This window comes from Protobothrops mucrosquamatus, unplaced genomic scaffold (assembly GCF_001527695.2).
Source record: "Protobothrops mucrosquamatus isolate PMUCROS unplaced genomic scaffold, P.Mucros_1.0 scaffold3184, whole genome shotgun sequence".
NCBI lineage: Eukaryota > Metazoa > Chordata > Lepidosauria > Squamata > Viperidae > Protobothrops > Protobothrops mucrosquamatus.
The window spans coordinates 34138-60667 of record NW_015389182.1 but is presented as its reverse complement, the minus strand read 5'-3'; the positions used below and the strand labels follow the sequence as shown (position 1 = coordinate 60667).

Below are 26530 nucleotides of genomic sequence, written 5' to 3'. Positions count from 1 at the left end.
TCTATGATTTGGATGAGAGGCTAGATGGGGAACTCATCAAATTTGTAGACAACCAAGCTGGCAGGAATAGCCAACACTCCAGAAGACAGGCTTAGGATACAGAAGGATCTTGATAGATTTGAACATTGGGTGCTATCTAACAAAATAAAATTCAATGGTGAAAAAAATAAAGCAATTTAGGCAAGAAAAGCCAAATGCACAGGTATAGTATAGGTCGGGTGTCAAACTCACAATATCATGTGACGTGTTGCGACGTATTGCGACTTTTTTCCCATTGCCAGAGCTGGGGTGGACGCGGTTTTGGCATGACGCATCTGGCCCACGGCAGTTTAACACCCTTGGTATAGGTGGTACCTGGCTCAATAGTAGTAACTGTGAAAGGGATCTCTGAGTCCTAGTTGACAATCACTTAAATATGAGCCAGCAGTGTGCTGCAGCTTCCACAAAAGCCAGTACTAGGCTGCATTAACAGAGGGATAGAATCAAGATCATATGAAGTATACCACTTTACAATGCCTTGGTAAGGCCACACTTGGAATATTGCATCCAGTTTTCACCCCTTTCAACAATCTTCCTTAAAAAGGGAAAGTTGGAAACTAGATAAAAGTTGACCATCACAGCTGGGTCAAAGGATGCCCATATGAGAAGAGATTGAACCACTGTCTCCTTCAAGACCAGCAGAATAATCCTTTCCCACATGAAGGCTTGGACTCAACCACATTTCACCTCCTGGAAAACCTTAACCAACTATGAAATGTATGGGTCCAGAATAGAGGTGGCAGAGCTCACAGCCATTCTAACTGTTGCAGGACAAATGCATAAAATAATCTTAGGTTTTTCTGCTTCTTTTACTGTATGAGAATCAGACGGTCTAAGCAACTATGTTTACCCATATGTGATTAGAATAACTCAGAATGTTCAGGTCCCATTTCAATTATTTTGCTTTAATTATCACTGCCCAATTCTTGGTTGACCTGGAAAATCTTTATTAAATTTATAAATTGAGAAAATGATGCATATTACTTGGTAGCTGCTGCATCCAATTAGAGATTTCCTACCACAGTCTGTAAATATCCTTCAAGACTGGCTGTGTTTACATAATATACTGAACCACAATAAATTATGCGTGGTTACTTGTGTTTTGATTTCAATCAATGTGTAATATAAATTTAGAGGGGCTAAGTAAGCCAGGATTAAATTAGCCACAAGTATTGTGGAAATCGCTATTATTGAAAAATAGGATAAAACAATCTTGTATTTTTGCACTATTTGGCCTTGTTCATAAACTAGGAAACATCTAATTTAGCCTGTCATTTTCAATATTTTGCTGGGTCATACTTATAATGTACTTATCAGTTTTCAACAGACTTTAAGAACTCACCAGTTCTTGCTCTACATTTTTAAAAGAGTTTCATGCAGGTTATTTGAAAAGCTTTAGGAAGTATAGTGTATATCTTTCTGCTATTTCAATGCTGAATTTCATATTTTTAATCTTAAAAGGTACCAACAGGTTATATATGCATTTTATTTTATTTTATTTAAGTTTTTATTGATTTTTTTCATACAGTTCAAAAGTACTTGTTCAACAAACGTGTTGTCTGAGTTTATCATTCACTAATACAAATTGGATTCCTAATCCCTTATTCTTTTCTCCAGCCATTGATAAAATAAGTCCCAAGTTTGAAAGTATTCTGTTTCTTCTTTTTCTTTCAACCTCAAAGTAAATCCGTCCATTTCCACACAGTCTATTATTTTTTTAATTATTTCTCCCTGTGGTGGTATTTCTTCATTTTTCCAATATTGTGCGAATATGATTCTTGCTGCTGTTATCACATGTAAAATCAAATATATACTTTATTTATCAAGCTTTTCTGACATACCTAATAAAAAAAGTTCAGGTTTAAAAATCTACATCTTTTCTAGCCAAGTATGCTTTAACACATGTCCACCATACATGGTAATAAGTACCTTACAGGTTTACATTTCCAACGTCTATCTGACATTTTTAAACATTTTTGCTAATCTTGCTGGTGGCAAGTGCCATCTATACAAAATTTTATATAAGTTTTCTTTGTAAGAGGTTGACATTGTATAATTTCTTTCCCACAAATTTTGCCATTTTTCTAAATCTATATTATATCCAAAAAAATTTGCCCATGTTATCATTGTATCTTTTACTTGTTCATTTTCCATTTTCAAATTCAGTAAAAAGTTATACATTTTCTTAATTAATTTCTCATCAGAAGTTAATAATATGTGGTCAAACAAGGTCTGCTCTTTGTAAAAACCATACAATTTAACATCTTTATCAAATCTCACTTGCATTTGTAAATATGTCCACCATGATAAATCAATACCCTGATTTTCCATCTCTTGTTTAGATTTTAAATTTCCTTCAAAATTTAGAATATCTTTAAATGTCCATAGTTTTTCAAAACTAACTAAATTTGGTTGTACAAATGCTTCCATTGTTGAAAGCCCTCCTGGAATTTTCAAGTATATTTTACATTTTATTTTTTCCCATGTTAGTAATAGTGCATTTCTAATGTAGTGGTTTTGAAAATATTTATGAATTTTGTTTTTCCCATACCATGAGAAAGCATGCCAACCGAGTTGTAAGTCATGTTCCTCCAAATATAACAATCTTTTATTTCTAAGAGTTATCCATTCTTTTACCCATGTTAATACTGATGCTTGATAATATAAAACCCACTCTGGCAGGCCAAAACCTCAATTTTCCTTAGCTTCTTGTAACATTTTCAATTTAATTCTAGCTTTCTTTCCTTGCATTTTATATTTACCCGTGGTTAAGCTAAAACGTGGTTTATTTTCTTGGTTCATTTAACACTCCTGGAGCAAAGACTAATCACAATTTAGTTTGTATGAATTTAGCTGCAAATAGTTAATTATTTTAAAACTTATAAATTTAGCATAGTAAGAACTTGTCCTAGCATTGGCTAAGAAAGATTTAAATTCATTGAATAGTTAATGGATGTCTGGGTTCACAAAAATGTGTACCTCCATTGTTCATCTCATTTATTAATTAATTTATTCATATGTCTCTTTTACAACCCCCAAAATATTCAGGATTAGGAATTAGATCATTCTGGCATTAAAATATTCAGGTCATTATTAGTCAAAGCACTTTCATTAGATCTGACATTATTGCAAATCCCAAATCCTGATACTTTGGTTAGTAGCCTTGCCCTGCCCAGTCCATTCTTCAAGAAAATGAGATGAAGGCGCAGAATCTGAAAATTCAAAGCAAATCATTACCCAGGTTGTTACCAATACTTACCAACCTAAGAAGACATTTCCCAACAAATGAACGGCAGCACCCTCATAACATCCACTGCTGCTTACCTAGTTAATGAAAAAGGGTCATTCACATAATGAAGGCTTTCTAGGGTTCTTAGAATACTTAGAAAGATTGGAGGGAATAGGTAAGGACTTTTTTGTTCTCCAAAATGGCAGCCCTTAACCTACTTAATGTGATAGTATACTGAGCCACAAAGTAGCCAAACAAATTTATCTAACACATTGTGTGGATCTTTCCCTAGAACGATGTGGAACTGGAGTTAAGATTTCTCATGCGAATGACAATTTCAGGTAAAGAATCTACTGTAATTGAATAATTGCATTTTCCCCAAATGTTTTCTAAAGCTACCAATTTGATAGTTAATGTCTAGTTATTAGTGTAAGCCGTGGCTTATTAAATATATCCCAGCTGGGTTCATAGGCCATACATAAACAGCAGTTCACAATGCTGTTTATAAACAGTTGTTATGTTTATTTTATATTTATATTATGATCACAATGACTTGGTTCTCATATTGTGTCAAACCATAATATGTTTTATGTGGCTAGAGTAAGAGAGTAAATCTTACCATGAGCGTGTAGGGAGGAAATGTATGTTACACTGTGAGAGATTTTAAATGTAAATCATGGTTAAAAAAAAGTATCCGATTTGAAGCATATATTCCATATCTGCCATGTATATGTTTTTTTGGAATAGTTATTTGACTTTTCCCTTAGCTAGTTTGCTTTTCTATGAAATCCATTTTGGATTACAGTTTTACAACAATGTCTAGCATTTTCCTCAAAATGTAAAACAGGTCTGCAAAATGTGTTTGCCTGCCCTCAAAGTTGGGAGATTCCAGTGGGATAGGTTCCTTCATTCCCAAGGCAACTTTTAAAAAACAATACTAAGTTTATAGTTTTCATATAGAAAAGAAACAAGAAAATACTATGTAGATAATTTCTTTATAACAGGGAAATATTATTGCTGAGCTTCACAAAAATGTTTATTTTATCAGAAAGAGGGATAGATTTTTATTCTTACCTTAAATAACTTGAAAAGGTATGAAATCCTAGCCACCCAACTGATATGTTTATAAAAGTTTATAGCAACAAAAGTAAGCAATAGGTCAGTGTTGTACTCTAACACTTATTCCAAAGGTAATGTACAGTATAGTATTTAAATCACTTAGGCAACCCAAAACAAAACACAACAGTGTAGCCTTTTGATGTACAGTATGACCAAAATGAAGTACTTAAGCAGAATGACTCAACTCTAGGAGCTACCTTTTAAACAACTGTTGTAGTGTTAGCAGCCGATATTTCTTGAATTTCTGTAACATTGGCACATAACTTCTCTACTGTATCAGTTAAAATGCTAAACATAGTTTGTGGCTTGGAAGAAAATTTTGAGTTCTCTATCTCTTCTGTTTCTGTGTTGATATTGTCATATGGGTTCTTTAATTGTGTTATTTTATCTTTCTGCTCAAATGTACACCACTTTGAGAAACTATGCTGACAGGAATCAATAGTACCGTCTGTAGGCAAAGCAGGATATAACAATAATAGCAATGTTTGCATTTCTACTCTATTCATAACGAAGTACAGTGTGATAGGGTGGAGAAGATATTAAACTGATCAGATAAAATCAAGGAAGGCTGATCCATTTGTCGCTTTTGTTGCAGAAATTAGACACAACCGTCTTCTGCTTTTTTCATTAAACATACAGATGTATAGTTGCTGCTGTTGGAGCTACTTAATCTCTCAGCAGTCTGACAAATCTGTCTTTACCATTTCAGTCTGCTGGTAAGTGTTCATATGACAGAAACTCTTCTATGTTTTTTAAAAAATCCTTCCACATAAAAATGTGAAAGAGAAAGATTCTACCTTGGTCATCTCTTTGATATTCCAATATCTAAGGCAGGGATGTCAAACTGGCGGCCTGCAGGCCGGATGCATCATGCGCAGGCCACGCCCACCCCAGCTCTGCAAAGGCAAAAAACATCGCGATACATCACGATATGTCACGTGATGTGATCGAGTTTGACGTGATCTAAGGGGTTGCCACAAAGAAGAGGAAGCCAAGCTATTCTCCAAAGCACCCTGAGGGCAGGACAAAGAAGCAATGGATGGAAACTAATCAAGGAGAGAAGCAACCTAGAACTAAGAAGAAACATCCTGACAGTTAGAACAATTAATCAGTGGAACAACTTGCCTCCAAGTTGTTGTTAATGCTCCAACACTGGAAGTTTTAAATAAGAGATTGGACAACCATTTGTCTGAAATGGTATAGGGTTTCCTGCCTGAGCAGTGGGTCAGACTAGAAAACCTCCAAGGTCTCTTCCAACTCAGTTAGTCTAAGTCTAGTCTAGTCTAGTCTATACAGTTAACCAAAGTTTATTAAATAAACAACCATTGGGAATTTATGCAACATATTAAACTATAAACTGTTTTCAAATTTCACATGTTATGCCTTAGCTTGATAGCAACTAAGGCTATGCATGAGAAATACATGTAATTTCTACAGAAATGAAAGAGAAAACTGTAATTTCTTGTCACAGAGGTTGGTTACAATCAAAATAATATAAAAGTCTGTAGAACGTAAAAAATAACTTTGAAAACTTCACAACCTTTGTTTCCCTACCATTGTATGAATAAGTACTCCCACTTTAGAAAAGCACTGAATGCTTCTGATGAAAATCTTATGCCATAATGAACTTGCTGATCTTGAAAATGCCTGAAGATTTTTGGCTGTTCAAGAAAATGGAATGTGTGGAACTGTATCTAGTGCCACAATAGAGTTGAGGATTCCTTCTCAATTATTTGAAGCCTGCAGTTGTTTGCTATGAGTGCCTTGCCTCTGCATATCACAAAAAGCAGGAGGTGCTTTTAGTTCCTTTTACCTCCACCCTTCTCTCTTGTAACTTTTAGTCTGCCCCACCTTTTAGAGCAGCAAAATAATCTCCTTTAAGCCCAAGGGAGGTGTCCAAAGGACAAGGGAAAAGGAACTCCCAATATTAAAAGGTAATACATATCAAACAATTTTACAGAGGTACATTTCAAGAATATGGTTAGAGGGTTAAAAGAAAGTGGAAATTAGGCAAACTAAAAAATGATAGTGTTTGTAATATACATCACATTTCAGTTATTTGTAGTATTAACTGCAAAGTTTGATATGAAAAACTAAAGTAATTTATCCATTGCAGAATCTTCTTCAAAATAAATTGCTACACTGTAAGTGTGCCAGATGCTTCTATTTATTTATTTAGCATATGTTTTTAGAATTGTACTGATCACTCCCTAGAAAATAAATATACATAAAAAAAACAAACTCAGGAGTATTTTCTCATCTAGATTCTCTTTAAAAAAAACTAGTTTATTTGAATATTCTCAGAGAACTGAAAACATAAGACAAGGGATCTTTACCCAAACTGTGTGCAAATACACACACACATAGATTTGAACAGATCTTTTCCAGAGAAGTATTCTTATTGTGTTTAAATGCTGCTTGCAATTCTATCTAATAAACCATTCTTTCCAAAGCTGTTTGAGGAGGTAATTATTTCTAAATGGTGTAGTAAGGATGTTTTCCAGGAATTTCCAAATGCAAAATGTTTGAAAAGTGGCACATTTCTTTGATAAAATAATTATTTCATGAGAGGAAAAAGCGTTTGGAAATGGACATGTCAGGCTTTTAGCATCAATATAAACACCTTTGCAACTTGATAAGAAAAAATAGTATTAACATAGCCATGTCCATGGCAGATAAGATGTGTAGGGCGGGTAGTCTATTTCTTTTTTTTTCTTCCCTCCGTTTTGGAAACTTTTTCGACTAAACCATTAGATGCGTTACATGATCTTATGGTGGAGCTCAGCTCCTTTTTCTATATAAATATTAAAATAAACTGTTACAGATGGCAAGTTTAGGAAAGGATCATTCATACTCTGAAACGCCAGAGCAGCCAGAGGCCACACCTGAAGAGTATGCGGTTGCAGGTAATGCAAATTATTTTGGGAAAGGGATTTCTTTTCGGGGTTGCATTTTTTTGAGAATTACCTGGTCTCTGATCCTTGCCCCTGATAAACCTCTATTCTTATTTTGCTTTTGGTGAGTAAACATTGGGAGGATCTTCTGCAAATATGGTTTGTGTGCATAGCACCCTTTAGGCTTCGGCCCTTTTCCTTCAAATATGTAAAGACAAGCAAAATGTTAAACATAGCAGAAGGTTATCCCCTCTACTTTTAAACAGCTTTAGACTTGGACTGGGATGATCAGTTTGGATCTTCCCAGCTATGAAGCTCATTGGATGATCTTAAAAACTCCTCACCTAATTTTTCTTGCAAGGTTGCAAATGTAGAATGAGGAAGTAAGGGATATAAATATGGATCAAGAGAACCCTGATTTGTTCAAACTGCTTCCACATAAAATGTTCCATCAGTCTTCATCCTCAAAACTCTGGAGAATAACCCAACCTTGGCAATGCCTAACAAATGTATATCTCTATAACATCGTTTGCTATAGTGATGCAAAGAAAATCAGAGACCAAGATAAATACTGAAGTATAACTACAGTAGAGCTAGCCACCAATTAAGTCAAGGGAACAGATGCAAGCATTTTATTTCAAGCATCAGGAAAGATGTGCAAATTATTACTTTATTGCCTTGATTTTATTGCCAGGGAAATAAAGAAGCATTGATGGGATTTTCTACCTCAGATACAAAAATAATTTGATCCCATGTTGGATGCCATGTGTATCTTAACTTAGGGAAAGGATGGGTGCTATTTTATGTTCTGCCTCAGGCAGCCCTTAGACCCACTGCTAATTCTCCCCGCGCCTCTCCACACTTGCCACAAACTGCCATGAATAATAAATGGAAAAGCAGAGATAAATGTGAAAAACAGGGAGATAAATACAATGACTGTATTAGACTTGTTTCCAGTCAGAAGCCTTGTGGTGGGAAAATGGGATAATATAGCTGGGAAAAGGAATTGGTATGAGAAAATAACTGTAAGAAAACTAAAAATTATTTCTGCTAGTCAGATGTCCTGCATCTCTACCATAAGAGTCCATTATCCTCATATTAGCCTTATAAAGAAATCCTATTGTTGAACTCTAGATTGAACTCAAAATATCCATTTCTAGATAGACAATCACAAATTGTGTAGTGCTTTTCTCTTTATTTCAGTTGTGAATATTGAACAAAGGCATCAGAGCAGATGATGTTGCTATAGAGTTGCTGGGTTTGGCAACGGTGGTCCTTGCTGTGAGAGAACAGTTTGTCAAAACAACCTTTCTGTTTTATGTGGCACTTGTGGCGGGGGAGGGGGAGGAGAAATATGGCATTATTTATTTATTTATTTTGTTTCGTTGTACCGGTTGGACATTAGTACAAAGCAAAAACTCTAGAAAATGGTAAAGTATAATGATGAAATGACGAGAGACGGTTGGTACACTAGGTACCCGCCAAATGGTATAAGAGAGCAAATCTCTTTACATTGCAAGATACTCAGTGCTTCCCTCACCATCGAAGATTGGAGGACAGATTCATTTCATGCATAGGGAGACTTCACTTGCTGCTGAAGTGGACACTATGGATAATATTCCACATTTGGATTGAAACAAACGTTTGTGTCTTGCATGAATCCAAACCACAGAGAACCATCAGGTGGCAGGCGTTAGTAAATATGCTGATGCAAGATTTTTTTCCCCTTTGTTTTATGGTACAGTCCATCTAAGGTAGATACCATTTTAATACTTATATTTGAATACCATAGAATATAAATAAGCTAATCTTAAGGTGTCACTGAAAAAAAAACACTGCTACAGCTGATGTGCTTCTATTACAAGTGTGGAGTTAATTTCTGTCATAGGTACAGACCACTTTTCCTCTTGATAGCCTCCTGACATATTGTAATAGCATTATTAACAGATTCAAATGAAGGAGAATCAAGTAGAAATTTCCTAAACTTTGGGGAAACCATTACCTGAGAAAAATGTTAAAAAGTATTTATGAACAAGATGCACTTATCTTACATGTGTCATTGTCTGTGTCAAAGGCAAATGAAATGTAGATTCTGTCAAGCTAGAAAATGAAGTTGTTATCACATGTTATAGCTTTCATATCTTAACTGACTATGAAATATCATCCTATAATGGCCGTAGAAAGATGTCCTATAGATTGTTTTCCAAAAAAAGAGAAAAAAGAGGGCATTTCCCATTGTGATATTGGTCAAGTTGGATGTTACTCAGATGATGATAAATGTTGATACCACATGCAATCTGACATGCCCAAATCACCCTGCCATACTCTAAGGCTGTCTTAAGGTTGTTCTGTATATGTTATCTCCAACAACAAAAAACATTTCTAAGTTCAGAATTAATAATCAAGCAAAGTTCTACCCCATGTTCTCATTCACTGTTTGGACAAAAGTGTCTGATGTTATTTCTCTAATCTGGACAAAATGACTCTTTCTGCTCTCATTTGGAATTGCGATAGGTGGGTCAAAAGTGAAATGTAACACAGCAAAATGGACCTGATTGTTTTTAATGAAATGAATTATACCACCTGCAGTAGCAGGTTACATTACAATATAAGTTTAGCTAAATGAACAAACATGAACATAGACTGTGTACAATTATATGAAGATACTATACATAGAGAATGAAACTTTAGTATTTTTAAAAGCTTTGGGCTGCATAATTGCTTACAAAATTTTGCATACTAAAATAATATTTAAACCCACTGAATTGGTTTGAACAAGAAAAGAAAATAATAACTTTCATTCTGATTGTGACTTATCAGGATGTTACTATTTCTCTGGCTTGTCTCAGCAGATATTTTTTAATGGAGACAAAAGATGAGCACATACAATAAATCCTTCAGCCAGTATGGAAGTATTTAATTGGAATAATGTTCACTTCGTGTTCATGTAGCCAATTAAACTCTTAAAAGAGTTTTCTGAAACCCTCTCCTCAACTTAACCATCATGCAAATATTAATTGTAGGCAGTTAATTTCCTAAACATAACCCAATATATTCTGTATTAGTTGCTGAAATGGTTCTGTCATTTTTTTGTTCAGCATCTATTCCTGCAATATCTGTTTGGATTTCTTAACAGTGTAATCTCTTGTTGTTACTTCTTGCAGATGTTGGCATTTCACACCGTTTGAGAGACCGAGAACTTCTCAGAAAAAGAAGAGCAGAAGCAGAAGAAAAAGACACTCAACAGTGGGTTCTGGGGTAAATTAGGATGGTGACAAAGTGATGTTTATTTTAGAGATAAAGCAATCTGCTCTGATGTGTTTGTACATACCGTAGCTTTTAAAAGGATGTTTTGTGTCTAAATAATGACACTGACATTACTTTTGCTCTCATAAAAAAACAAATTAGTCACATTAAAGTTTAACCAAAGTAACCACAATAGATTTCTCTTCTAAGAAAAACAAGAAGTCTGTTTTGTTTTTCCTCATATAGAACTTTCTCCTAATACATCTTATAGAGCTACCCTTCTTCTTGGCCAGTATTTCATTCCAACTCAAATGTTAAAATTTTTGCTTATTCCATTCCTAGGTAACATGCCAACCCCCATTTGTATTCTTGAATCTTTTGCCCTTCTCATTCTCACACTAACCCATATGCATTCATACAAATGGTTGGAATTTAGATGATTCTGGAAATGCATCTGTTTTACTTAGCTACCCAGCAACACCTATTGAATCTACTCCCTGCACAGGAAACAGAATTATGCAGTTCATAAATTACTCTATGCCAATAGAATAGATTTGCAACATTTAATTTAAAATAACTTATTTTGCAATATTTAATATTTGGCATCATTTATTCTGCTTCTTATAGAGGTACAAGCAAGGAACTATAGTACATACAAAAAAAAAAACCTTGACCATGAAGCATTATGTTCAGCTACCCTTTTTGGCTTCTGAAATTTTAACAGACATGTTTCCGTGTCATAAACAGTAAAACTTTGTGTTCGTGTCTTTATGTGTGTATGTGTATCTCCACATATCAAAGCATGTTCAGTTGCATCTCTATGTAATGTCAGATTTTTTTGCCATTGTACAATATCCTTGGAAGATAAGGTTTTGAAATGGTGTATCAAAACCAGGTTTTAATTTTTTCACAGCTCAGCATTGTTGCTGCAGCTACTGTTATAAGACCAAACCTTTCCACCCCTGCTGCATTTACTAAGTTTATTTTTTGACCCATGTTTACCTCATAAAGGGACCCCAGCAAGGAATGGAACCGTTGGGAGAACTATGTGAGAGAGGCAGCCATATAAGCCTTCTAAGAAAGGAAGAAACAAATACATTTCAGGCAGAAATAGATTGAAGGTGAAAGTCAGAGACACCACCACCTTTCTTTGTTGCCCAAACCTTTCTCTCCTGCTTGGATATGACTATGGCTTTGAGTTCTGCAGGATGTTGAATCACTGTCCAGGAACACATTCAATCCTCTCTCGAATTGGGGCATCAACTTAGGTTTGCTCATCTTGAATGGAAAAGTGCTGAATAAATAATCTTAATAATTAAGCTAAGAATTTTAATGTGATTAAAGAGGTGAGTTAATGTTTTAGGAAAAAGGGCCCTTCAAAGCAATCTGTCAGCTCCTAGAATTTACGAAGTGATTCTTATGTGTACACTCGCGTAGGGAGCAAAAGAAACAGAAGCGAGTACGGAAAGGAAGAGCAACTGGAAGGGGCCGAGGCCGGCGTAAGGTTTCACAACCAGAACCACAACCAGAATTGCAGTCAGAGGAAGCTGAGAGTCATGAAACAGAGGTGGCCACAGTGGAGGAGAAAGCTGAAGTCACTCATGGACTCCATGAAGAATGCTCTGTCCCTCTGGTGGTAACGGAAGGGCTTTATTCCCAAGAGGAAATAATGCCGTCTGTTTTCAGATGTGGTAAGTTCTGTAACTAGCAGCCTTTGAAAATAAAAGCTCTTTTAGTGAGAAGCATATTATTTAACCTGAAGGAAATTTGATCTGGATGGTAAGTTCTCTGAAATAATTTTGGAGATCATGTTCCCTGTCCCTTTCCATGGTTCTTCAGTTGGATCAGATAAGAGTCTAGTACAAATATGTCCAACCTTGGCAACTTTAAGACTTGTGGCCTTCAACTCCCAGAATTCCATGCTGGCTGGGGAATTCTGGGAGTTGAAGGCTACAAGTCTTAAAGTAGCCAAGGCTGGACACCCCTGTACTAGTAGCTATCTCTATTTTATTACTGAGAAAATAAAGTACAAGTGTAGTGATCCTTTCTGGATTATTGAACAGTAGAGCCCCTTAGATATAATAAGAGCAAAGATGTCATATCTGATTTGCAAAAATTCTGATGACCATCAGGGGACAACAAAGAGCAGTCAGCCTGTGGTCGTCTTTTGCAACCCTTATTTGGTAGCCCTAGTTTAGAGTTTTTCCAGGGCTGTTAAATTTTAACTTAGCCAGCTTCCCATTTCTTCCATCACTGCAATGCCTCATGTTCTCCTTTAGTAATTTGTCTGAAAGGACAACTGCAACAATCTCTGGGCCAAATGATAGATTCACATTTCATTGATTCATTCATTCATTCATTCTGTTTGCATAGCCGCCCATCTCACTTCAGTGGCTCTGGGCAGCTCTCAACAATTAAAACAATACCCCAAACAAAAGGCCTATAAACATACAAACTGTCAATAAGACTATATAAAAAATAGAAAAAAATAATCGTAATCAGTGGCAGAATCCAGTCAGTGCCCGCTTTCTGCATAGCTATTGAAGAGGCTCTCCCCTACTGCCAGATCTCCAAGTATGGTGGCAAAGCCGTATTTTCAAAGTCTTGCTAAAGGCCCACAAGTTTGGAGCTAAGTTCCAGAGAAACAATGTTGTAAAGGGCAGGCATCACGGCAGAAAAGACTCTCTTTTTAGATCCTATCAGATAACACTCCTTCGTAGACAGGACTGGCAACATGCCTCTCTGGTGGGATCTGATGGGATAAGTAGATGCAACCAGGAAGAGGCAGTCTCTCAAGTATCCTGGGCACATGCCATATAGTGCTATTGTATATATTTGTAATCCTTTGCTTGGGATATTTATATTTAGACTAGGAAAGTCAGTGCTTTTTTTGTAAAAAAAAAAAAAAAAGGTGCCAAAACTCACACACGTCAGACAACCCGCCTTGCCTACCCTACAAAGTTCCATCCAAAAAAGGTGCTGGAACTCCGTTCTGGGCGTTCTATGACAAAAAAAAGGCCCTGAGGAAAGTGATATGGAATATTTCCCCTCACTGTTTGGCATTCAAAACCTTCCACGGTACTACTGAAATATAGAATAAATGTATCACAGATCTGATGATAAGATCTGTGATACAGATCATATGTATCCCGATAAGATCATATGTATCCCGGCCGTTTGAGTGTGAGCTCACTTAACCAAGTAGAAAATACTTTTAATAGAAGTAGTAAACGCTAGATCGTTCCTACAGAGTTAATGATGAGTCTTAGGAAATAAAATAGATATACAGCTACAGTCTGCCCTGTAGCTGTAAACTAGGCTGCTGCCTTTCAGGTTGAGGGAGAATCTATACCAGTGATGGAGAACCTTTTAGAGACCGAGTGCCCAAACCGCAACCCAAAACCCACTTATTTATCGCAAAGTGCCAGGGCCGCATCAGCATTGTGGTGCCCTGGGGGGGGAACAGTGGGGAGACATGGCCCACTGGGTGGGTGTGGCTGCAGTGGTCATGGCAGATTGGGTGGGCAGGGCCAGGGTGGGCGTGGCCACCTCAATGTTGCTCGTGGGGGGGACGCCTGTGGGGGCTGGGCAGGATTGGGGGAGATCCAGGGGAACTCTGGTGGGGGAGGCAGTGGGCAGGAGACTTTTCATGCAGGGTGAGGCAGGGGGTAGAGCGGGGGTGCCATTGCTGCAGGGCAAGGCAAGGCAAGGCAGGGGCGGCTGCTGCCTGACACCATCGGCCCCTGCACACACAGGCCAATGAGCGCATGGGGGCGTGCTCTATCACCTCTACTTGAGGTTGCTAGCTGTCCGTTTTGCCTTTGTACTGGGTGGGGCTATTGCTCCGGGCGCCAGCAGCAGCCTAATGGACCTGCGTGAGATGCTGGCGGCGGCGGGTGTGCCCACAGAGAGGGCTCTGAGTGCCGCCTCTGGCACGCGTGCCATAGGTTCGCCATCACTGATCTATACCATTGTCCATGTTAAAGTGAATACAGCTTTCAGTTCAGTTGGCTTCCCTTTGTAGAATGAGAGGGGACTCCTCTCATACCTTTCCATAAGTGACTTGTGCCAGCATTGGCAAAGTGTAATTCTGTAATTCAGTGTGATTGAGGTGGTTCTGCCATCAAAGACTCTTACTGATTTAACTACTATAGCCCAGCTTTAATGGACAGAAGTATTAAAAAGACGATTTCAATACCTATTGTAATTTCTTTTTCATTACTGAATCCCTTTTTTGTGCTTGCACACTTTGACTTTAAGATTTGAATGTAGCTTTTTATTGTATTGAAAAATCTCAAAGGGAATTATAGAGAAATAATCACAAATACAAGGATTTGTGAAAGTCCATAAAATGTTTAAAGTAGCAGGTGCCCTAGGTAGCAGAGAAATAGCATCTGGCTTATATATCATCTAATTTTTACCTTGCAAACACTATTGTTGTGAAAACTATTGGTTTTCTAAACAGTAGTGTTTGAATAATTGCTAGTTCTAATTCTCTGTTTCTGTTACTATGAATATGTCATCAATAATAAAAAAAATATTTGAAGACATTATTTATTGTATAATCAATTTGGGAGTTGATGTTTCACTCCTTTTTGCTTAGACAGTGCTTAGTTAATCTTGGTTATACTTATTACCCAGAGACATTAGCATGATTTAGACTAAACCAATATACGTAAATATTTGTATGTGATACCTTCTTTATTCCCCCCTCCCTCAGCCCACCAACCAGGACTAGAGGAGACACCAAGACCAGAAGAATCAGAGGACCCTCAGTCTTTGGAAAATGATCACTTGGAGCAAAATTTATTTGGCTTTTAATTGAAAAGCTGGGTGTGGATAATAATTGTTCCTATTCAATGTGGAAAAGTTGTTAGGCTACATGATACCTGTCATTCTTGTGTGAGCAATAAAAAACTGGTAGCCTTTATTGTAGTTTTCCTGCAATTTCTTCTTTTTGAAATACCCAGTGACTGTGTCTTCCTTTGGACGATTCAGCACAGGGGATTTTGTATTTTTTAATGTTGGGTTTACTGACCTATGTTCAAATGAAGTAGCTTCTTCATCTAGTATCTTTAACATGTCTTAGCCTGGAAGGATCATTATCTTCAACCATGATGATGGAGGACAATGGTAACTATCATCCAAGACATTGTGTAGCTCCAGATTGGGAAGTTGAAATAGAGGCAAGCAGAATGCTTCTGCCAGATAGTAGCAGCCATCACTTCTTCACATCGGAACTCTAGAAGGAGACACTTTGCATCCATCTACAGGTTCTTCGTCAGCTTATAAATAATGTGTTAGAACAGGAAAGAACAAAGATGAATAATACAGAGGAGCAAGCAAAGACAAATGCCTCCCCAACATTTTTTTCTCCTTATGTTCCTTATTTGTAGTCATTGGGGAAGTGAATGTTTGTGCTACACCATTGTGTACCACAGATGGGACTTACGTGACTGAATGCACCTCTGGGGTTTTTTTTTTAATCCCTTCACAGAATAACCAGGAAACAATAAGTCAATTTTTCTGCCTCATTCATACAAGTTTTTAGACCCCTCTCAGAAGCAACTTCTCTCATTTATATACTTCTGTCATTTTCCACAATTATTATTTTCAAATAATCTGCTGAGGGGAAAAAGTCAAACCACTGTAGGTCTTTAGACTGTTAACATTTGGAATTCTCTATGTAGAACAATCTACGTATTATGACAATGGGTTTTAGCCCTATAGTCTTCTCTTTTTCCTTTTATATGTATAAATTATATGTTTGAGACCATGCATGTAGAGCCCATAACAGGGACTGAGTGAGTAGTCCATGTGTACATGTGCAAAGTAATATAATTACACACATCTCCTGCTTTGCTGATTTTGCCTGATAAGAATAAAAAGAAAGAAATATAGGCTAGTGAAACTCTATACCATTGACATTTTTACTTCTCAACGTAGAAGCAGCTTGAAGGCAATCCAAGGTCGGAGTTTGAAACAGATGGATCTGGAGATTTAGAAATGTTTAAAATAATAATTCAATTTATTGTGGAATTTCTTATATTAGTATGTTTGGTTTGTGTATACCCCTCGGAGACTTTGGTAGTGAATGGTTTAGGAAACTAATAAATGAATATCTATTTTATGAATTTGAAATGTTTTGCATATATCTATAAATCATAATTGTCTTTATGCCAAGAACAAGGGTAGAAAATTGCTGTTTTGACCTGAGCAACTGGAGGTCCTACAACAATCATCTTGTTCCTCTCAATGCATTTCTGTTCCCTACAAAAGGAATTTAAGAAAGAAGGGGCCAGATGCCTGGAAGATTTTGTCCCCTAATGAAGTGAATATGGAAACAAATTCTTGCCAATTTTACTTCAGTTCTTTCCACTATTGAAGGGAGGCTGCTAAATTATTACGCCAGCATTAACCTCATGGGACCTTAAACTCAGGAGCCAGGAAAAAGAATGAGACAAGAGTTCCATCCAATGGTGACATGGAGTTACAGCATCTAAAGGCAACATTAACAGTAAGGTTAATGCCGACTTAATACCTGCCCTTGTTGAGGTTTCAATTAAATCATATCTGAACTAGGAACAGCTTTTCCTTGCTAATGATATCATGCAGAAGGGCCCTATAGAATATACAAAGAAGTGACCTAAACAGTACCGATTTTGATGTTTTACTGCAGAGAACAAACTTCAAATTTCTACATTTTTAAATTATTACTCTTGAGACCCCAAATTCAATCAACTGATGCAAGGTGCAAAAGAGTTGCAGAGGTCAAGCACCCACATAGCAAATGTAAGGAGCATTCTACATTAGTGCACAGAGCAGAAATCAAGATGATGCTTCCATTACTAAAATTGAATCTGGTGCTTCTTTCATTTTTTTTTTAAATTTCAGCAGCTTAATTTACAGAAGGAAAAGGCCTTTTGTTAATCGTGTGGGATTCGGAAACCTTTACAGGTCTATTATCAATCACCCAAGATTTCAGCAAGTCTGAATCTTGCTTTCTGTCTGCCTCTGCTTTGGTTCATTCGGCTTTTTGTTCATTTTTATTTTAGAGCAGCAGTTTTTCCAATTGTTCTGGGGAATGTGTGGTAATGCCTGCAGTTCCTCTAGACTAGAAACAGCAGAAACATCCCTGTAACATCTCCCCCCCCCCCACACACACACACATACACACTGCCGTTTTTCACCTGCAATGAAAATCATTGTTCAGGGACTTCCTGGTTCATGTAATAAAATAGTTTGGCCCAACAGGACTGCTCACCATTCTGTATGGATGGAATCCATGCATCAGAGCGTTCTCCAGATCACCTCTCACATACACGGGCACTTTAATAGAAAAGTCAGTGCTTGCATAACGAACTCTGACAAAAAATGGATTGCTCCCTAAGGTTCAAAACTCATCAAAAGACCCTTTCAATGTTTTACAAATTATAAAGTGAATGGAATAAAATATAATTTACTGCAGTCTAAATTATCCTTGTGGAATTCTTTCTCAAGCTGCCTTTAAAATAATTAAAATAGTTTGCTTATTTGGATGCCACAGCGAAACAAACTGCAGATTTTTTTTTCATAGAAAGCTTAAAATATTAGGCAAACTACACAATAGATGAAGTATGTTAACTGCAACTGTTCTTCCATCTTGCGGTACAAGGAAGAAAACTCAATCCTTTTTTCCTATGCTATTTGGGTGTACAATTTACACCTGCATAGCAATAATTGCAATACAGGATCAATTCACCTGGTACTAATGACAAAAAACAGGGCATGGGAGAAGCAACATATTTAATTTAATGTCCATCTTCATCCACATATATGGCTTGAACAAAGGCCACTTCGCTTAGTAGATCACTGTCCTTTTGTCTTGGGTTCTTTCTGTCTTTTCCAGATAGAGGCATACGTACAGTAGATGCTTGGCTGAAAATACTGAGAAAAAGAATGGAACAAGAACTATTTGAAGGATACAAGGTTTCCTAGGACATGTAATTCGTTGATACAGAATCTGACAGTATTTTAGCAAAAACAAAGTTTTCAGAATTTTTATATAAAACAGAATTCCAGAACTTCTTTGTACACCTCTGCACATGCTTGGACAACAAAGCCAGAAATACAATAGAATAAAAGGGGTATCAATTGGTCTGTGGTTGAAGAACAGTATCTTCATCTCAACTGCATACAATTAATTGGCAATAAATTCAAGTAATTCCCACCCCTTCTCCTTTTACCAAATTAATTCAGTTTCTACACTGAACATAAAATTAACATATGAAAACCTATCCGAATTACTGGTGGTAGCCGTTAACTTTAAAAAAATAGACACATTATATAGATGATGTTTCTATGTTTTTTACTAAATGAAATCCATTTTCCTAAATGCTTTACCTGAGTAAAGCTATATAGATGCCGAGAAGAAACAATAGCAGGAATATGCTGAATTTCGTGCCTTTTAAGTATCCGGAGGAATCTAATTGGCCACTATTTCTTAAAGAATGCTGGATTCTGATATTCTTGGTCTAACCCAGTAAGTCAAGTTTATCATCCTGAAAAGAATGATTGTCCACACCATCTGATTCAAACTCTACATGTAAATCATATGAATGTTATGGTAGAAAATTCATTTCAAAATTATAGGTGCACGTCTATGGAAATTGAATTTGGAATGTTTTCTGTATAAAGAACTTCCTATACATAGAACATTAAGCAAAGTCTCATTAGGGCTTTTTAACTTAATGAAGGTTGAGATTTCATTCAGCTTTCACATTTGTGTAAATATTCAAATGTTTGCTTATTTATTTAATCTGTATTACCTTGAATTTGCAAAAGATTCCTTGTCATTTATAATAAGTTAGTCTTTCTATTCCTTAAGTCTGAAATGGTGAAGCCCTAACAATGTTGTACTATGTTATTTATATGGACATGTGATATTAATCTTATTTGGATTTGCTTTCAGCTCATAAAAGTCTTGATCCCAATGGTTCTTATTAAAAAGCTATCTTTTTGATCCAGGATTGCAAGACAATAACCTACATAATTTTACTGATTTTACTTTTAATAGTAATGTACAGTAGTAAATTATATGAATTTAGCCATTCATTTTCCAGCTTTTCCTTGCATTTCTGCCTCAACTACCAGTACAATAATATCAAAGTCTTGATTGCTATGACAGATAAGTAAAGCAGGTGAGCAGAAGACTTTAAAAAAAATACCTCGTAAAAAGCATCATTTTGAAAAATTAGAATTGCCTTTTCAGGTGAATCATTTGATTACTATGTTATTCTTACTAATCAGAAAACATACCATAACTTATGTTTGAATACAGTATGTATTTCTCAATAGCAATGATTGAAGCTGAATTTTAAAATCAGAGAATTTTACTGAATATGGACAAATGTCTTCTTTCTAGGGCACTGGGATGAATTTGACATTTTCTTATATCTTATGTATAAGCAATTAGCAAGTGTACTCCTATCCAACTATATAGCTGACTATACAACTGCTAAGCATACATTTCTACAACCAACAAAAATGAAAAGAAATCTGACTTGACTCAATGAACAATAAGCACACTGAAGTCTGAAGGCAAGTTCCTTTATCTGCTGCAACAAAAGCTATCTAACTGAAAATAACAGCTACAATCAGAACTTTCCAAGAAAATCAGTTTCAAAGAGTATTTATTGCATTTCCAAAGCCAGCAGAAAGCATTCAAACAGAAGGGTGAATCATTGACTCAATTTATTTCTCCAAATGAACTTGTGAGTCACTGAAAACATGACATTGAGGGTATTAAGCATACACCTACTAGTTATTCATAATATTGCTAATAATTGGGCTAGGTAAAAAAAATGAAAAAGAAGAAGCTTACTACTTACTGAGGCTACTGCTACAACAGATTATTTTGTAAAGAGGGAGCTCACAAAACAAAAGTGGAGGAGAGTTAACAGGAATGGAAAAGCACACAAAAAGGTCTAACATGTTGTACTGCCTTTGGCTTTAATAGGTGGTGTATTTCATAGCTCGCAGCCTGAAAGGATCCCCTGTGTCTTCTCAACACCCCCACCTACGTAGCAGAGTCACTAGCTTCATACTGTATAGTGCATTCGCTTCACAACGTTAAATCTTTACACCAGCCCTGTACTGTGGACACCTCCGTTGTCCTGTTCCTCTTACAGACTTAAATAATGGCGCTGATTGGCATATCAATGTGCAGTCGCACTGAATGAACACCACAACCCTCCTGCCAGTGCAGGGTAACATGCTTATGACGATAACCTAAGCCCAAGGGGAAGATAATATAACCAGAGATCTCGCCCCCTTGCCCTGCCTTGCTCTCTTTTTCCCCAACAAAAGTTCCTCCTTGGCTTCAGATGGCCGAAACGAACCTTTCCATGTTACTGGAGTAAGTGGTGTGACGCAGGTACGCTCCGGGACTGCTGAGTTGCCCACTGGCATTGTACCCATGAGCGAAAGAGCTGTAGGAGCTAGGCGACATCCTGCCATAGAAATCCATGGTGTCATTAGTGATGGCGGGTGAGGTAGGCACTCCTAGACGGGCAGAAGCTCCAAAGAGGTTACTGTTGCTGCTCTGGGAATAAGACCCTTGGTTAACCTGGAGCTGCTGGGCACTGGGGATGGCGTAGGAGTAAGGCATGGCGTTGTGGGGCCTGGCTAGGCCGGAGGCTGCAGTGCAGGTTTGGTTGGAGTAGGCTGCAGGCCCAGCAAAGGAGCAGGCATTGCTGGGAGAAGAGTTTATGTCCACGCTATGCTGCTGCACCAGCTCTGGGCTCGGCTGGGCCATGAGGGGGCCCAGGCTGAAGAGGGGCGGCTGGGAGGGGTAGCAGAGAGCAGCAGGAGAGGCGTAGGCCGAGCTCAGCGAAGGCCCGACGGGCTGGGCCGGCGCCTCGTGCATGTAAGCCGGGTAAGTGGAAAGGTCGCTGCGCTTGAAGCGCTTCCTGCGGCGCAAGAAGCTGCCGCTCTCGAACATGTCGCGGGCGTGGGGGTCGAGGGCCCAGTAGCTGCCTTTGCCCGGCCGGCCGGGCTCTCGGGGCACCTTAATGAAGCAGTCGTTGAGCGTGAGGTTGTGGCGGATGCTGTTCTGCCACTTGCGAGGCCCGTCGCGGTAGAAAGGGAAGCGCTCGGTGATGAAGCGGTAGATGCCGCCCAGGGTCAAGCGGCGCTCCGGAGAGTGGGCGATGGCCATGGCGATGAGCGCGATGTAGCTGTACGGGGGTTTGCCGCGCTGAACTGGCCGCTTCCTGCGGCGTCCGATAGGCCGCGAACCCCCCATCGCGCCCACGTCTTCTTCCGACGGCTCCGGCTCCAGGGCCTCTGCCGGGGCTGCCGGCTCCATCTTCACCAGCGCGGGAAGCCTGGAGGCGGCTTCGGCTTCGGCGTCAGGCCGGCCCACCGCGCAAGCCGTCGGTTGAGAGCTTTCAGCCGTCATCCCAGGCTCTGCCTCCGCCTCCGACGGCGATGTAGGTTCCAGGCAATCAGCGGGTAACTTTGAGGACGGGGGTGCGCCAGCCTCGCTGTTCCCGGCTGCCGTCCGAAGGAGTGTCTTCAAAGTACCCTCGATCTGGCGGCGATCTAAGAGCGCGGATGCAGGTGGGGTTGCGAAGATTGTGGCTTTGGAGTCCTCGGTGTTCTCGGGCGCCGGGGCTTGAGAACTTCTGGGAGAAATCTGGGGCGATGCCCGTTCGGACCTTCAACCTCCTGGGCAGTCTGAATCTGCGATGCCCGGCTGACCTAAAATGAAGCCGACCGTCGAGGACCAGCACGGCAAAGCGCGTTCAGACCTTCCATCGCTTATCGACTCAAGCGAAGGATCGGGGCGACTGGATTCGGGAGGTGAGAAGCGGTCCTGAAATACCTGCCGGGTTCCTGCGATGGTTGGCTGGAGACGATGGTGGGACGACGCCTCGGGAAAGAGCTAATCTCTCTCCGAAGACGCCGCTCCTCCGAGGCTGGAGACTGGAGGCGATTCTGGAGACCTGCGACCCCTCGCCCGGCGCTTCTTTAACCACCTCTGGAGAGCTGCAGGCGCGCCTTGCCCGGCCAGGAGGCGAGCCACCCCAGCCGTGGCAGGGACTCTGGGGCTGCCTGCGCTCTCTCTGCAGCTGAGCAGCCGTCGGCCGACACTCCCTTCCAGCTGTCGTGCCTTAAAGGGACGGGTGGAGACAAGCTTGCCGGAGCAGCCTCTCCTGAGAATGCCGGGGGCGCAGCAAACCCACAGGGCTTTGCTGAGAGGGCTTGTGGAGGGAGGGGCCTGGCCCAGGGCAGGCAGGAACCGGGAGGGGTTATACCGTCGGGAAGAAGAGCGGGCGAGCCCGGCTGCCAACTTTTCCCCGCCTTAGAAGAGCCCAGCCGAAAGACGCCTCAAGTAGTGACAGCCACCCGTGGGCGTCCAGGGCAAAACCTGGTGAAAGGAGCGCTGCGGGGCATTTCGGGCCGGTCGAGGGTCACGGGAGTGGGACGCCGTCCTCTCAAAGCCAGCGGGACATTTGGGGACGGTTTCCCACGTGCTGCACCAATCAAGCCCATCAAATGGCTCATCTGACTGTGTGTTGTTGCTGGAGCGTGTGTGTGTGTGTGTGTTATTGTTTTTTTTAATCTTCCATTTATTTTATTTTTATACTGCGTTTTACTGCTTGTAAGCCGCCCAGAGTGGCTTTGAGCGGGTAGGTGGGCATATAAATTTCCCAAATAACTACATTTCCCAAATAAAATAAGGCTCATTTCGCATTGGAAGCAGCCAGGATGAACGCTGCTCATGTTTGTCTACAGAATTGCATGCTAACCCTTGTTGCTTTGGGGCCTTTGGTTCGGAAGATGCTGTACCAAGTGGGGAGGATGGCGGTCCCCTTTTCACTAGTGGAAGGGTCTCGCATTCCTAGCACAGCTAGTCATAGCAGGGAAACTAGAAAAACTGCCTGTTCTCTGTGTATTTCTCTCTGAAATACGTCTGACTCTGCTCAATAAATAGCATTATAACCGAATTGGTGTGCAGAGATATATGAAACCTTAGGCCAACAATCTTACATCTACTTATATGAAATATTCAGCCTCACTGAATTTAGTGGAACTGACTCCTGAATAGACACTCTTCGGGTTGCACTCTTTTTTTAAAATTTGCTGAGCAGCCCTTCTGTCCTGCTGCAACACTCAGGCCTTCCACAACTGGTTGCTTTAACAAATTCAATCTCAGTTGCTGGGATCAGGCCAGCAGGATAAGTGCAAGGGCGTATATATGCCCGCCTTTTCTCTTCAAGAGAAGCCAAAATGGATCAGGGCAGAGGTAAGCAAGTATTTCTCTCTTTCTCACCTGTTGGGATACTCAGGAATGGGACCTTCTCCTTCCTGGTTCTGTACTCAGTTTCCCTACCATTTTCAGGGAGCGGGTGCCTGATTGGTGTGCGATACTGCAGAATTTGACCACGGCACAGGAATCTTTTTGTTTAAGGTTTAGTTTCAATTAAAGGAAAGCTGGTGGATCGTGGAACTCCAGGGTCTTCCATATAGAAAGACAATTATACATTGTAATAACAAAATAATATACTGCTATTATTACTATGAAATGGTTTCAGTTTGTACAATCACAAATGGTGCAGAGGAAAAAGACATACACACCTTTCCCCCAACTGTTTTAATAGGAGATGTTTGTAGGGGGATATAATTCAGTGAAATGGATGTTCCAGCATACATAAAAGAAAGTATAATTTATCATGTTTTTTACCATAACACCCATTCTCATGTACATTTTTGAAAGGGGACGAGAGAAGACTGCAGAAAAAAAGTCCATTTGTGAAACTTGCAAAAAGAAATTTCCCACGTTAAAAGCAGATGAGGCCAAACGGTCACATGGTGAGGACAGGAGCTGCTCTGTTCAAACCTTGGCTTTCTAGGAGAAGTTGTGTCCTATCACCTAATTGAAAAGAATTGTACAAATATTTATGTTTCTTTGCAACCATAACATCCAAAGCAGGTCACAAGAATAGCAAAACCACATATGACTGCACGGTTCATAGCAATCAAACCACACATTCAGTAAACTCTTAATAAAAGCATTGCAATATGAATGTTGGAAATACAAACTCTAATTGTGCCTTATTCCTTTCAGTGAGTAAACTGTGCAAGTTCTCACTTTCTTTTATGCCCTGTTTAAATAGGATTCAGTTGGGCTAGGATGTGAAAAGGTGAATTGGAACCTTCTCATTCCAAGCAATCAGAACAGCACGTGCACCCAACTGGAGTGAGCAAATTGACCCAAAGAACTAAAACCCTCTGGTGCCTGAGAGGCTGAGGTGTGAACCAGATAAATCCCTGGCCTATCTCATAAAGTTGTTATAAGGATTCCTGGATTAATGGGCAGGTAAAGTATACTGAATGGTTTAAGCTCATTTGATGGCTTAAATTTGAATAGACATGTATAGATGGCAGAATTGTAATACTACTGTGTAAATATATGTTCTTTAAAACGGTTAAAGGGCAATGTTCCTTGTCTGGTTGAAAGCTGCTAATGCAAAGATAATGAAAGACTATACAAACAAGCCAACAATGCATCAAAAAACACAACAAGAATAACAAGCTAGTAGATAAAGCAATCAAAAAGGACTGCAATAAAAACATAAAGAGATGAGTAGGAGCAATAAATTTACAGTGAAGCAAAGCCACCATGATTAACTTGGCAATCCAAACAGCAACTTTTTCCAACCCCGGTGCTCTGCAAATACCCTTCATCATCCCTATCTAGCAGGCCATTATACTAAATGGTAAAGATCAATTTGTGTGAAACTCATTTTTTTTTTATTACACGGGCACAGCTATGTACTTTACATAGCAATCATGCAAAATCCCAATAACCTGAATGAGAGCCTACAATTTGCAGTGACATTCGGCAGGAATTTAAACGGAGTTCTCTTCAATCCTTATCTCACACTTTTAACAGCTACATTAGCTATTGATTATATTAGTTCTTCATATTAGGTGTAGTGTACTCACGATAGCAATTTTTAACAATCTCTTTTTAGCAAGTATTCTCATTTCATGATTGGTGAGGGTCCCCAAGGAAGCCACAGATTGAACATAGTGGCTCACACGCTTTATGAGAATGTAGTAGTGAATGTGTTATGGTTGCAGTGCAAAATTACAATGGTCTATATAAGAAAACTACTAGGCCAGAAATGACCCCCCTTTGCTGGGCCGGAATGCCTAATTTTTCTAAGCAATCTGTTTAGGATTTTTCCTGAATCATCTTGCCTTGTCTGATCCTAATTGCTAATTTCAGTGGGATTTGTTTCAAGTGCAAAACACTGCCAATGGTCAGCTGATGATTTTTTACTGAATTCTTACTTGCCACTTACTTGCAAATAAATAGGCACCAGTTTCAGTACTACAGTAGTCTTAAACAGCAGTTCTTAAGTGTTTTAATATGTTGTGTGTGAATTAAATCAATATACAAGTAGCCTTTTACGGGGATAATTTGAGTTTTAACTAATTTATTATTAGATTTTAACTCATCTTAACTAACCCAGTAGTTTTTTAATCAAGGTACTGTAACTAACTCAGGAACTAGTTCTTTTCTCATTCTAACTCTGGACCCGTCAACTTCTTTTGGGGAGGTATAGCCAAGTAAGATAGAAGGAAGATAATGGGGAAGGGGAAGCCTGCACCATAAAAAGAAGAGGCAAATCTTGGTTAATATTTTGGGGTGGGGTGGTGGGCTAGTAGTTTTCATTGGATAAAAGTCCTGGTACAAGATTTAAGTCTTGCATTTGGATAAATGTCAGATTCACTGGCGCTTAAAGCAGACCTTATCAAATAGGGCTTCCTAAATCCAGATTTCACCCTAGTTCATGATGATTTTCGTCTAGTCCTGGATAGAAGCCCATTTATATTGACGTCTCTGTTAGATGTATTGGATTTAAACTACTCATAATATGAGCTCTTCGGAAGTTCACGAACGCACGTGAATTTAAATTTCTCCTTTATTCCAGATGTTAATACAGTA

The 26530-nt window shown here is 39.1% G+C and overlaps 2 protein-coding genes and 1 long non-coding RNA gene across 4 annotated transcripts; 1 reads left to right on the top strand and 2 right to left on the bottom strand.

Annotated features, from left to right (window-relative positions):
* Window positions 1-1770: 1770 nt before the first annotated feature.
* Window positions 1771-4462, bottom strand: LOC107297211. Its single transcript, XR_001549118.1, has 3 exons — window positions 4343-4462; window positions 3299-3363; window positions 1771-1823 (listed from the first exon to the last, which is right to left on the bottom strand). It is a non-coding gene; the product is annotated as an uncharacterized LOC107297211 (long non-coding RNA).
* Window positions 4463-7125: 2663 nt separating this feature from the next.
* HEMGN (hemogen) lies at window positions 7126-15456 on the top strand. 2 transcript variants are annotated; one of them, XM_015826570.1, is made up of 4 exons: window positions 7126-7293; window positions 10446-10527; window positions 11965-12218; window positions 15248-15456. In XM_015826570.1, exons 1-4 carry the CDS (start codon window positions 7212-7214, stop codon window positions 15346-15348), a joined length of 519 nt encoding a protein of 172 aa, XP_015682056.1. In that variant the 5' UTR covers window positions 7126-7211; the 3' UTR covers window positions 15349-15456. The 2 variants fall into 2 exon arrangements, with proteins under 2 accessions (XP_015682056.1, XP_015682055.1); XM_015826569.1 differs by having other exon boundaries at window positions 10446-10539.
* A 4725-nt stretch (window positions 15457-20181) lies between these two features.
* Window positions 20182-21967, bottom strand: LOC107297210 (forkhead box protein E1-like). Its single transcript, XM_015826568.1, has one exon. The coding sequence runs from the start codon at window positions 21965-21967 to the stop codon at window positions 20888-20890; it is 1080 nt and encodes a 359-aa protein (XP_015682054.1). The 3' UTR covers window positions 20182-20887.
* Between the last annotated feature and the right edge of the window lie 4563 nt (window positions 21968-26530).

What these genes read in the sequence shown, in the direction of transcription:
- HEMGN (XM_015826569.1), top strand. Translation starts at nt 7,212, where the DNA reads ATGGCAAGTTTAGGAAAGGATCATTCATACTCTGAAACGCCAGAGCAG. An exon ending in TGAAGAGTATGCGGTTGCAG is followed by an intron (nt 7,294 to 10,445) that starts GTAATGCAAATT and finishes TACTTCTTGCAG; the next exon opens with ATGTTGGCATTTCACACCGT. An exon ending in GCCGTCTGTTTTCAGATGTG is followed by an intron (nt 12,219 to 15,247) that starts GTAAGTTCTGTA and finishes CCCCTCCCTCAG; the next exon opens with CCCACCAACCAGGACTAGAG.
- LOC107297210 (XM_015826568.1), bottom strand. Translation starts at nt 21,967, where the DNA reads ATGACGGCTGAAAGCTCTCAACCGACGGCTTGCGCGGTGGGCCGGCCT.